Source organism: Lissotriton helveticus, chromosome 2_1, assembly GCF_964261635.1.
Source record: "Lissotriton helveticus chromosome 2_1, aLisHel1.1, whole genome shotgun sequence".
Lineage (NCBI taxonomy): Eukaryota > Metazoa > Chordata > Amphibia > Caudata > Salamandridae > Lissotriton > Lissotriton helveticus.
Window position 1 is genome coordinate 198381479 of NC_136059.1, and position 13627 is coordinate 198395105.

Genomic DNA, 13627 nt, shown 5'->3' on the forward strand with positions numbered 1-13627 from the left:
TGGGACCCCCTCAGACGAATGTTGTTGCATCCCTTTCGGTTTTCAAGATCCTCCTTTTGGGCCATTAGTTAGTATTGTTGTTCATGCAGGTGTATAATTTCTTGACGTCAGAACTCTAATTCTTCCACTTCGAGGTCTCGTTAACCTTCAGTGCGGAAACTATATCTCCAGCTGAAGACAGGTCTTGGCGCATTTTACACATATTTTGTTAGAGGTCACTTTTAAGAGTTTGGGAATCCAAAAGAGAGGCCAGGAAACTTCGGGTCACCGGGGCCTGATCCTCTTCCTTGAGCCCTGCTGGGTCAGAGTGCATGGCAGGCGGGAGCTGGGCGTCTAGTCCTTGGTCAACGCCGGGTAAGTATCTCTCTGACCAATGAGTTACTCTTGCCTTTGGAACAGGCCATTGAGCTTAGCAATGTGCTACAAGAGCTATAAGTTGATCAAGCCCTATAGGCCAGAGGACGGTAAAAGGTGTTGCAGAGTCTGGGTACATAGAGGAGCAGGATGGGTCACCCTATCCAACCCCAACAGGGCAGGACTATGCTGGCGGCTTCGAAAAAGGAAATGTGGACAGGGTGTGTCAAAGGGAACAGCTCAGGAACCAGATGCCCACAGGTCTTCATCGCGAGAATGGTCGAGGACGCAGATATTACTTGTGCCAGGGGCCCGTGCCATCCGCAGCAGGAGCCAGCATAATAGGGGACAGTCTCTGCAGCAAAGTGGGCCCCTGGGAGAAAGCGTTGAGTGCAGCACTGTAGCCAAATGAAAATGGAGGGCTTACTAAATTCTCTGAGGCTGCAGCTTGCTATAGGAATGACTCCCCAGTGAGCCCACAGGCCCTGGTGCTATGCAGTCTTCCAACCAGACTCTGACAGAGCAGGGCCACAACAGGGCAGGGCCTGCTAGCTGCAATCTTCTGTGGAAGTCTGCAAAGCAGCTGACAGCGGTGGAGGGGGGCTTCAAGACACATGGCCCAGTGTAGACAGACATCATTTGAAAACTGATAACTTTTGTGCTTCTTTTGTGTCGACTCCCAGTTCTCCTTCCCTGGTATCTGTGCGTACCTTCAAAGAGGAGTGTGCTGTGTGTGTGAGTTGGTACAAGTATGTGTAACAGTGCAGGAGCTTGTTTTCCTGAATATATAAATTGCAACTATCCTCCATCAGTAGAAACGGAGCAGAGGGTAAAGGAAACAAGTCATTAATCTACACATTAGCATTTTGGCTTGGTTCGGTTTGTGACACAGAAGTGCTAAATTCTCAGTGTGATGTAGATGGATGAATTCCAAATAGCTGAGACAAGATTAAGTAACATACTTTTTTTTTTTGCAGGGAAAGCTCCACCTAACCTGCCTCAAGGAGTACCACCATTATTGCATAGCCAGTATATCATGGGCCCTGGAGGACTTCTACCTGCCTACCCAGTGAGCTGTTTCATAGATTATTTTTTTTCTCGCCTTTATCATTTGTACTGTACTGTTATTGCATTCTCATAATGCCTTAAGTATTGATTGAAGAATCAATGTATGTCTCAATTTTCTATGGGCCAGATGTAGAAAGAGTAGTAATAATAATTTCCAAATGGCAATTTTATCCAAATTGCTAAACCCCATATACAAAACTTTTGGTTACATACTTGCGATTCCTAGTGGGTCCCAAATCAATCTACCTTATGAATATTAATGAGTTAGGTTGCAGTTTGCAGCCAATTAGGAATGCCGACTTCACAGGGATGGTATGAACAAAAGGGGATAGGTCCATAAACAAGTGGTGGTGGTGGGGGAGAGCAGAGGAGCCATAACGCTGCACTGATAACGCCGCCACCGAGCCAAGAGTCACCTACCTGGAAGCTCCCTTGCTGGGAGAACGCCGCCACCGGAGCCAAGAGTCACTTACCTGGAAGCTCCCTTGCTGGGAGAACGCCGCCACCGGAGCCAAGAGTCAATACCTGGGGAAATCGCGCCGCCGCTCCGGGACTACAGTTCCCGGCAGGCAACGCGGCGGCGCGCAACAGTGACGTCGCGCCAGGAGGCGCTTCATAACTGCGACAGAGCCAGCTACGCGGGACGCGAGCGGGACGCCCGGGGCTAAGCCCGGGCAAAGGGCGGGCCCTCTTAGGCCCTCTGAGGACTACAGAGGACGGGACGGGCCACCCCGCTGACATCCATCAACGCAGAACACTCCCCAAGTAAGTCTCCTACGCACGCTGTCCCTATTGGAGATTGTATCGTCACTCTATTGCAATGTCCACAAGGGGCAGTCGTAGTAAGACCGCTGCAGGAGCTGGGAAAGTCACCGGGCCAATTGACAACTTTATCTTTAAGGCCAATGAAGCAATTGATCATGGCATTTCATTATTGGAGCGCAGAGTATCCCTGGAACTGGCTCAAGCCAAACGCTCCTCCTTGGGTCTTCTTGCCACAGCCAAAACACCCATCAGACACAATTCTGCTGATGGCGCCGCCATCATTAATGCCAACGCAGAGATCCACACCATGCCTAATACCGTGGATCTATCAGTAACACAGCTTCTCTCTGACTCCTTACGGAGTCTGGAGAAATCACCTAACCTAGATGTTACTGATAATTTTAACACAGAACTGGACCGCGTTACAAACTCTATTCCTGCAACGAGTCTTCCTGAGAACTCAGATATCATACCTATTGTAGAGTCTCAAGAACTTCTTACCTCACTAACTGAGACTACACGCGTTCATGCTACTGACCCAATTTTGTTTACAGACCTCAACCCCATGGCTACAAATTTTTCCCCTCCACAAGCCTTAGCTACAACACATATACTCGTGGATTCAACCCCCAATTCAAGAGCAATGCGAGGGTTAAGGGAAGGAGCGGTGCAGAAGCAGAAACCGCCCCAAGGCCCAAACATATCCACATCCAATAGAAGCCCTCTCCCTCAAAGAAAGCAGGGGAAAAACCCACCTAATAACCAAAAAAAGGCTTGTAAAAAATCTAACGCAGGATTAAGTAATAAAGGAGATCCATCCCCTAAGGAGGGGTCATATAAAGACTGCTCCTCAACAAATCAACTTATAACAAAGGTTGGGGAAATTATATCTGCCCATCTTGCCACCATCGAAAAGAGACTAGGGAATATGGAAAAACAACTGAATGAACTAAGCGCCCTAGTTAAAAGCCCATTAACCAAAGATACTCCAGTCTTAGTGGCAGCAAAACCACACATTCAACCTCCTTCAGGACAAGCCGTGAAAAAACCAGTCCCAGCCCCGGCCCCTAGTATCACACAGAAGCAAAACTTACCCCCAAAGGGAGTCACGAATAAGCCAAACACACCCACACCCACCCCAAATACAATCACACAGGGGAAACAACCTAACCCAACACAATCAAAGGGGGATACCACTAGCAACTCTAAGGACAGGAATAAAGGCAATCAAAGAAGATTCCATGCCAATTTGCCACCCGGATCCAGTCCATATGTAGTGGTAATGACGGGTGTCCCTGAGATACCGGACAATACCGAAGAGTCACCCTGGTCTCTATTAAATAAAGTCAGCTTCTGGTTGAATAACAACAGACCCCTACCCTCATATTGTAGGAGTAAAATCCTAACAGTTAGAAGAGTACCATGGGTGGGTCGAGAAATACAGAAAACACATGGTGACTGTGTGATTATTAACTTCGATGACCCGCGCACTGTAGAACATATCTGCTCATGGAGAAGCGAGGGATATAGCGAAGGCATAGAAACAAAACATCTCTCCTTTTTTTACCCATCTAGGAGATTTAACCAGCACCATAATGCCTTTGAGAGAAACTGGTGTCACACGGGGCAAGAAGTTGAGGGAAAAAACTGGGGTGAGTGGGAGTCAGATAATAACTATAGACATCCCTATGGGAATATACCAAGCAGAGATGCTTACTGGGGTATACCAGTTTATAACAGATTCAGCAGTCTCGACATGGTTGATTGACTTCCCCCATCTCCTCCGGGGCTGCTGAATACTGAACTGGAGGGAACAAAACAGGGCTGCCCCGCTGAGTTGGTTAAAAACATAGAGTTGGTCGATAAGGAAACATTAGGTACCCAACTGGTCCAAAACCACCCGACACTGTCACTAGTAAGGGAAGACAAACTAATGGATAACAATGTAGGATGTAAAACAACTATCCCTCCAGATCCATATATTTATAAAAACCCTGATAGTGTACTAACGATTGTTAGCTGGAATGTAGCCGGACTCCAACAACGGGTATTGGACCAGGAATGGTTAAAATTCATATCTAACAAAGATATTATAATGTTCCAAGAGACATGGGCTACTTCGGAAATAACCATAGAGGGTTTTGAATGCTACAGCATCTGTGCTCAAAAGCCAGCTTTTGGCCGCCCCATGGGAGGCTTGCTGATTGGGTTCAGAATAACTCTAGGGGGGGCTATCAGGCCAATACCAACTGAGAGTCCAAATATTCAAATCATCAAGTTTACTTGTAGATCATCAGTACATCTGATCAACTTTTATAACAACGACTTTCACTCGACCCCCAATAAAAACTATATAGAGTTATTCGAGAACATAACAAGGATATCTGAATCAACCAAGAACTGTGCAAGCAATGGGATCATCCTAGCTGGAGACTTCAATGCCAAACTATCAAGAACTAAAGCAAGTACAAAACAACTAGATAGGGCCACCAAACGCGGGAATGAACTGAAAAATTTCATAAATACCCATACCCTATCAAATATAATGGACACATTTACACATAGTGATACTGCTTACATTCCAACGTTCAGAGGGAGAGATTTTTCCAGCACAGTAGACTACATCTTCACCTCTGTGGAACTATTAGACAAAGTCATCCAAGCTGGAGTGGTAGAAACAGCCTTTGGCGACCATAACGCACTTGAACTTAGCCTAAGAATGGGCCCGACCCAAATACCCCCCCGCACTTTGGGAGCAAGGGATATCACGACATCAACAGACAACCTTAGGCTAAAGTGGAAAGGGGTGAACTGTGAATCCATTATGGATATAATTACAAATAATCATCAACCAACAGTTGCTTCCTGCCTACTTACAGATGGGAATTACCACAGGATAATTGAAGACTTTGAAAACTTGTGCCATGTCATTAAAACTCTTCTGATAGTCCCCCACAGGAAAAACAACGACGAACCCAGATGGTTTGACAGTTGTTGCTCAGCGGCAAACAAGGCACTCCGCAAGGCATTAAATTCTAAACCGAGAGACCTTGCTGATGTACGGACCGCCAGGCATGCCTACAAAACAGCCATAGGGATAAGGAAGGCTGCCATGGTAGAGGATCAGTGGAAAGATCTATCAGTTTCTGCTACTATGGGAAATAGTGCAACTTTTTGGCCCGCTGTAAGGAAGATGCGGGACTTGGGTAAACAGCTATCACCAATCAGCTGCACCATTTCAAGTCAGAACTGGGAGCAACATTTCTCCAATATATATGCTAACCCCGCTGCTCCTGTAGAAAACCAAAATTTTGATAAGCTGAGCCCACTTGACATAACCCTGGGGGAGGTCCTCGTGGCCATTAATCAAAGCCTGGGGAACAAGGCACCTGGGCCGGACGGCTTCCCAATTGATTTAATCAAACACAGACCAGAATTTTGGGGACCCATTCTGGCTAATGTTTTCAACAGCGTATCGCTGGGTACCATCCCTGCTACCTGGTCCACAAGCACAATAGTGCCCATTTACAAAAAAGGTGAAAGATCTGACCCAGCAAATTATAGGCCCATCTCACTCTTAGACAATACCCTGAAAATCTTAGGCCGGGTGTTGTACAACAGAGTGAATGATTGGGCCGAAGAAACAGGGGTGCTAGACAGATGTCAGATGGGCTTTAGAAGTAGGGTTGGGACAATAGAACAATGCCTGAATCTCAATCTTATAATAGGCAAATACACCATAGCCAAAGCTGCTCCTATTTACTTGGCCTTTATGGACTTGTCGTCCGCATTCGACCTTGTGAATAGGTCGAAATTGTGGGCGACACTTCTCTCCTATGGCCTTGATGAACCCTTGGTACACTTTCTAGCCTATCTACATGCGGACACTAAAGCTCGGGTACGAATCGGAATGGATGGCGAAACCTCGGGGGCAATTAAGGTAGAAAGAGGCGTCCGACAGGGGTGCGTTTTAGCACCCCTGTTATTCATCATCTACATAAACGGTCTGAGTGACTCCCTGAAAGAGACGACAACGGATGTCCCGAAAATCCAAGGGAACCCGCTACCCGCACTCCTCTACGCAGATGATGCGGTGATCATGGGCTTAACACCGAATGCTCTTCGTGCCCTGGTCAAGAGCTTCTCCCTTTTTATGGGGAAACTGGACCTGAAGGTGAACTTTAAAAAATCATTTGTTATGACATGCGGGCCAGGGGCCAAACAACTGAACTCCATCTCAATTGGATCAGAGAAGCTATACTCCACCAAATCATTTCCATATTTAGGCATGGTCTTTGCTGCGAACGGCCTGTGGAGTGGGCATCTCGCCCACGCCACAGGCAAGTTCTCAAAGGCCATAAATTCCATCCTTGCCTTGCCACGACCAAAAAGGTCAGAAACAACCGGGGCAATTATGAAAATCTACAAATTGCAATGTGTTCCGGTTGCAACCTATGGAGCAGAAATTTGGGGGATAGTGAGCCCATCTAGCCTGCAGACAGAAGAAAACCGGTTGTGCAGAAAAGTTTTAGGAGCTCCGATCTCCTCTTCTGGGTATATCTGTCATGCCGAGCTCAACCTGCCCTACATAACCGACTTCATTGCCACGCGACCCGCAACATTTTGGCTGTCGATTTGGGCTAATGAACGTGCCACCTTAACACAGGACATTGTATCTGAATGTCTAAACTGTGACAAGGGTATGAGCATCCCGTGGCTCCGGGCAACAAAGGAAAGCCTGTATAGTATTGGGAAAATCAATCTTTTTAACGACCCTGCCCAGATTAAGAACTCAGATAAGAAGGTCATACAAACCGAACTTTATGCCCTCTTTAGGGAAAAGAGGTTGGAGATAGAGTTACAAAAACAAACTGTTAAATCTTATGTGACTAATATAAACAATGATCTATCCCCACAACGAATACCTTTATACCTCAGACTCCCTCTGACCAACTGGGAGAGGTCGCTGTTATTCCGCCTAAGAGCTGGATCTACAAAATACTCACTCTGCTTTCCCATGGGCCACAGCACTTCGAACTCTGGGCACGAGCTTAGCCCCTGCCCCTGTGATGGTCACAGCAGACAAAATGAACTGCATTTCTTTTTCCATTGTAAATTTTTTATGAAATATATCAAGTGGTTCTTAGCTCCATACTTTAAAAAACAAAGGCCAGTTTCCCTAAATCAATCTTATGTAATGTTTTTAAACTTAGACAATGCAGATCTGATTTTTCGTGCAACCTCATTTCTGAAAGTTATTTTTTATGCACGGAAATCTATGGAACCTCCCTGAAATGCCCATGTACCCAAGAAGAATGTCTCCTATGCAACAGCACTTTGGTTACCTATAATGTATATTGGAATGCACTTTAATAACCTGATCTAGACTGTTTACATCATCATTGCTGCTCTCTTTTCTTTTAATTATTTTTATGGTAACTGTGTAAAATTATTTTTAAAAACGTGTTTTATGTCTATGTGACTTTTATGGATTTTTTGCAATCCGAATAAAGTTTTCTTTGAATTGAATTGACCCTTTATAGAATATGTAACACAAATTGCCCGAACCACAAAATCTCCACAAGTTTCTTGAGAGGGAACGATCAATTTATTGTGATCACCCTCGACACTTTACTTGGTGTCAATGTTTTTTAAAATGTTTTTCATGTTATAACAACCTACATGACAGAAAACGAACAATACATTAAATATTTACACAGCTATAAATACTTTGTACATACATGAAAAACAAATTCTTTACACAATACAAAAAAGAAAATTTCTTGCATCAAACATTACAAAAAAACTAAGAATACATCGCAAACAACATTAGAACAAACATTACAATCAAAAAATGAGAAAAATATAGAGAAAACCAATCTAAGGGCGAATTATAAGCAAGTGAATGGCTCTTAAACAAATCAATACTGGACCAGCCGGTCCTAGTATCGTGAAGATGACATTTTATTCCACCCTATGAAAGTGCCGACGCGTTTCGAGATCAGGCACAATGTCGCTGATCTCTCATTAGGGCTGTTTTATTCTTTGTATCTGCAAGATGCAAAGAAAATATTTTACTCATCACTCCTCAAAACCAAACTTCTTTTAAGGCAAGGGGCTGAGAAAGAAAATTGCTACATAACAAACTTGTTTGTAAGTAGAGCAGGGCATTAAGGCGTAAAGGGGTTTCAAACCAATTATTTTAAGCGTGGCCAGGCAGGACAACCTACAAGAAATTTTGAGAAGTTTTTATATTAGTAATTCAAACCAGCGCGTGGTTTCATTACTAAAGCGTAACCCAGTACTACATGAAGCATACCTTGCTATTGTCGACTGCAGCCAACCGGCGTACTTATATGTAGTCTACCACCATGCGGATAAGCTCCTAAAACAATAGTGAAAGTTGTTTTAGTGGTGGGCCTGATGATTACATTGTTCGCATAGTGCATGCATTATTAAAAAAATATACCAGAATGGGCAGGAGTAATTTCACCTACCTTAATGGTGTATTTCTGTTCCCTTTTAAATTTCTGAATTTTTTTTTGAAAAAATGCTCTCAATTGGCCGTCCTGTGTTAGCAACAAAACGAAAAAATGAGTGTGAGCGCTTGTAGCTAAAAGTCTGAGCATTCAAACAGATTCTGAGCGTTAAATGGATCAAAAGCATGTCTTGGCATTTACCTGCTCTGAAATAACAGCACGCCACTGGTGTGATCAAAATTTTCTCCCAAGAGATGGCCGCGCAGGCACTTCCTGTATTTAAAGCCCACCTCTAAAAGAGGGCATGGTGGGACTTGTAGTGTCCTCAAACTTACACTACAAAAAAATTATATTTATTATATGAAGTGCATATAAAGTCAGGGCGCACCTATTGCGTAGTGTCATTTTCAATGAATAGATGCAGAAAACCTGTTTTGTGACTATTTTAATTACGCGCTGAGTTTGAGAAAAAAAAACTCAAAACTTTATTAGCAACTCGTATCTGAACACTAATATTAAAACAGGCCAGTTCATTTGAACGTTGATTTAAATCGCATATATGTCACAAGTACGGCAAGCACATTGAGGGTCATTATTGTAATCATGTGTTGTATGCACTCTAAACAAACTTTAATAACAGAGCATGTGGAGAGTCTGTAGGTGCCGCTACACCCATTCTTAAGATTGCATATATCTACCTGCCAGGCAGTGGCCACGCTTATTTTTTATATACGCGAGGTGTATTTAATGAAAAGAGGGCATAGGGCTACAGATTAAGGCCAGGGATGTCTGACAGATGCCAATCTGCTATACTGTGTGTCTGTGTCAATTATATGTGGGCTATCTCGGACAAGCTATTAAGGCCTGTTTGAGTACTATTGTATTTCAAAATGAGATAAGCCTCTTTCTGCAGTAAGGCCCGCTCAATATCGTGGCATTTTGTCATTGAATTCGCAGTGAATAACACCGACCATTTAAATTCATGTTCATTATGGCCTTTATCACAGAAGTGTTCAACCAGCGGAGCGGTCATTATTTTTTACTTTATGCGTGATCGATGCTGGCTGATCCTTTGGTTGACTTGTTGGCTAGTCTTGCCTATGTAAATTAGTGGGCACGGGCAAATTATTCCGTAAACGACATTTTTCGTTTTGCAGTTGGAGAATTCTGTATGTCTCCACTTAGTGCCCTGATGGACAAATTCATTGCCCTCAATTGTGGTAGGACAAGCAACACAATTGCCGCACCTGTGATGACCTTACACAGGCTTTAGGTTCCATTGTGACAAAAGGTCACTTTTAGGTTTTGGGATGGTAATATCAGCTCTAATCAATTGTTCGCCAATACTTTGATTTTTTCTATAAATGAAGATGGGCTTAGGAAATGGGCAATTCAAACCTTCTAATAGATGCCAATTCTTTAAAACAGCTTGGCGCAACTTGTGGGTGTCAGGACAGAACGTTGTGACACACACCATTTTGTTCATCGGTGGGTGTTGCTTAAGCTGCAGCAAGCATTCTCTCGGCGTGTATCTAGCACGTTTGAATGAGTGCTTAAGGAGCTTCTTAGGGTAGCCCTGTCTTGCATGTCATGACAAAAAGATCTCGCATGTCTTTCATAATCAGCCACATCCGAACAATTACGTCTAATTCTGAGCAATTGCCCATAGGGCAGGATGGCCTTTAGATTGCGTGGATGGGCGCTTCTGTGGTGCAGAATGGTGTTCCTATCAGTCGCCTTTTTATGGAGCGATGTAGCCAATCGTCCTTCCTACATTCTCACTTCGACATCCAAAAATGTCATGCGACTAGTGCGGTTTTCTATTCAAAATTTGATGTCCCTGTGTCTTGCATTGAGCCACCCATTGAAAGACATTAGCTCCGCCTGGCTCCCCTGCCACAGGAGCCAGACGACGTCAATTTAACGATATCACTGTAAAATTAGATCTCTGAATTGCTTGTTAGCTTCCAAAAAACTTCTGTTCGTATTGTGCCATGAAGAGAATCGCCATTTCTGGGGCATAAGGACACCCCATGGCGGTCCCCTTCACTTGCATGTAGTACTCACCATTGAAGGTGAAATAGTTTTTCTTAAGTGCTATTTCCGCCAATTCTAAGATAAAAGCAGTGGGGACCCGGTGTGGTCTTTCTCTCTGGTCAAGATAAATCTCCATCACTTGTAAAGCCTCTTCTTGGGGAATTTCAGTATATAGCGACGTGACGTCCATCGTCACCATGATTTGCGACTGTACATCAAAGCTGGTTCCTTCAACTTTAAACAAAAAATCAGTCGTATCTCGCAAATATAACTTTACCTGACTCAAAAAAGGTTTTAAGAAAAAGTCCACATACTGTGCGATCGGCTCTAAACATGAGTCACACCCCGAAACTATGGGGCGGCCAGGGGGCTCTTGCATGCTCTTGTGGATCTTCAGAAGAAGATACAGGACCGGAGTCCTGGGACATTTCTTAAGAAGGTAGTCGTGTTCCTTGTTTCCCAAGAAGCCATTCTCTTTGCCATATTCTAAAACTTTGGCAATTTGTCCCTGAATGTCTTTAGTTGGATCCTCCGATAATGGGCGATACCAAGTGGTGTTCTTAACTTGTTTCTCGCCTTCTGCCAGATGACTACTGCCCCGCCCTTATCTGCTTGTTTGATGACGATAGATGCATCATCTTTAAGCAAACCAATTGTCTCTTGTTTTTTCTTACTCATGTTCTGGTGGGTGAAGCTCTTGCTTTTCTCCATCTTATTGATAGAGGAAAGCAGTACCTGCTCAAATGCCAGCACCTGTTTAGGGATGTTGGTATAGGGAACAAATTTTGACTTGTTTCTGAGACCTGTTGTTTCCGTACTCTCAGTAGGTGGATTATTTGCAAAAAATGACTTCAATCTTATTTTGCGGCAAAACTGTATCGCCTCTAATTTGAGTTTAGTATAGTCGGTATTCTTACTTGGCACGAATTTCAAGCCAAGATTAAGTACTGTTTCCTCTTCACTAGATAGTGATCTTGAGGACAAATTAACAATTGTTGTAGATCTTCCTACGGTTTGTTGTTGCTGCTCCTGGTTTGCAGTACCCCTGTGTGTCAGAAGGTGGCGTCTGTCGACTCAGTCGTCGTGGTCACCGGGATGACCTCACTGTAGCTACATAGACGCCGCCGTCGTGCGCTGACGTCAGTTCTTTCTTTTACCGCCCCAGCAAGTGTAGATCCCGAGAGAACTGTACCCCCAGTCATTTTTTGACTGACTTGTTTGTCAACTTTCCTTTTTTTTTTTTTTTTTAGCTCCTGGTGCACGAGGGATGCCGGGATTCAAGGCCTGCGGTTCCTGTAACCACCTGTCGGTGACAGATCTGCACCTCTTGTGCTTCTACTTCGTGGAGCGCAACCATGACCCCCAGTCGTGCTCCGACTGCTCAGACCATGGCCCTGAAGTTTTTTCAGGAGCGGTCTCGAAAGCTACTCTAGGCCCAGCAGTTGGCTACTCGTCGTTCGAGGTCCTTGACGCGTAGGAGGTCGAGGGACCAGTCGCAGAGCCAACATCATTCTTCATCCAAGTTTTTGCACTCGAGCTCAGGTAAGTCGAAGCCCAAGAAGAAGTTGAAGCGTCGTCGCTCTTGTACTTCTCTCCGTCCTTCGGCCAACCCGACGAGGGATGCAGGTGGTGCCCCTCCCGCGGCTCTGCGTGCAGAGCTCGGAGGCCGACTCCAGGTTTCCCTCCCTTCCCGGACCCCGGAGCGACCCCCGCCTAGCTTCGTCAATTGTGTGAGAAGTTGGCCTGATATATAGTGCTCACTATTCTAGTGATCACTTTGTATCATACCAAACAACCCTTTTTGATGATTGGTTGTAAGTCAACCTTTCAGACCAGCTATCCTAGTAGCATGGACACGAGCAGTCTTCAGGCTAAACTCTAGAGGGTGTGTTAAGCCAGCTGTTTCACCATCACATATACCCCTTGAACACCAAGTGAAAGGACACCACACAAGTTGTTATAAAAATATAGGATATTTATTAATAACAGTTCTACCCTGAACTCTTTATGAGTCAGGGAGCTAAGCACAATACAAAACTCTTACGAAAATACTTCAAGTTGCACAATTTCCACAAATGCCCGAGGGGCACGAAAAACCATATACACAAAAAGTGAAATGCGAAATACTAGCAGGTAAGTAACAAGATCCAGAGGCTTCAGGATCGCTAGGACTACACTACTGAACCTTAAGATTACGAGCAGGAGGTCTAGGGAGATCGTGTGCAGAGTGTGCACTCTCACGCGGGATGCTGGAAGAAGTCTATGGATGCTAGCGTTTCTAAAGTTACTGTTTCCGGACGAATCCAACTAGATAGACTGAAAACGACAAAGGATCTGGACACTTGGATAGTGAACCTGTGCTGGAGTACCGAGATACTCAAGTTACCTAGCCCAGGGGCCGCGGCTGCATAGGGTTCAAGTGACGTCGGGAATCCTCGTTGAAGTCTATGGAGCCTGAAAGAAGAAGTTGCTGGCAGGCGACCAGTGAAGAAATTCGGTGTGATCCAAGGCTGGATCAGTGAAGGAGACGACCTGAAAGCAGAGGGGACTCAGTTCTTAATCACTAGCCAGTGATTATGTGGGCACCAGGATGGCACCGGATGAAGTCACCTCGACCAGGTGAGTGGGCGACGCTGGACTCTGCAGTCACACGGGCTAGGAGGCGTTGTCGGCGACCAGGCTGGAGGTGCGAGCTGTCCCACGAGGCTGTCGGCGATGCTGGACTCAGGATTTGAGCAACAAACCTTGGCAAAGGCAAGCCCACGCGGTGGAGTCATGATGGCGTCTGGAGGGTCCAGGGCACTTCTTGTTGGACAAGAAGCAAGGGCCAGTCTAGGGGACCTAGACCAGCGGTGAAAACGCCGTGGTACGTCGTCAAGAGGGTCACTAGCCAACGGGCAAGTGACCGGACAACGTGGCAAGCA

The 13627-nt window shown here is 45.0% G+C and overlaps 1 protein-coding gene across 5 annotated transcripts in view; it reads left to right on the forward strand.

Moving 5' to 3' along the window:
- UBAP2 (ubiquitin associated protein 2) overlaps window positions 1–13627 on the forward strand; it is a 1803012-nt gene that overhangs the window by 1388211 nt on the left and 401174 nt on the right. For all 5 annotated transcript variants that reach the window (XM_078674719.1, XM_078674718.1, XM_078674717.1 and 2 more), the window contains exon 20: window positions 1332–1423. In XM_078674719.1, the coding sequence (XP_078530845.1) occupies window positions 1332–1423 (92 nt within the window). The remainder of the gene's footprint in view (window positions 1–1331; window positions 1424–13627) is intronic.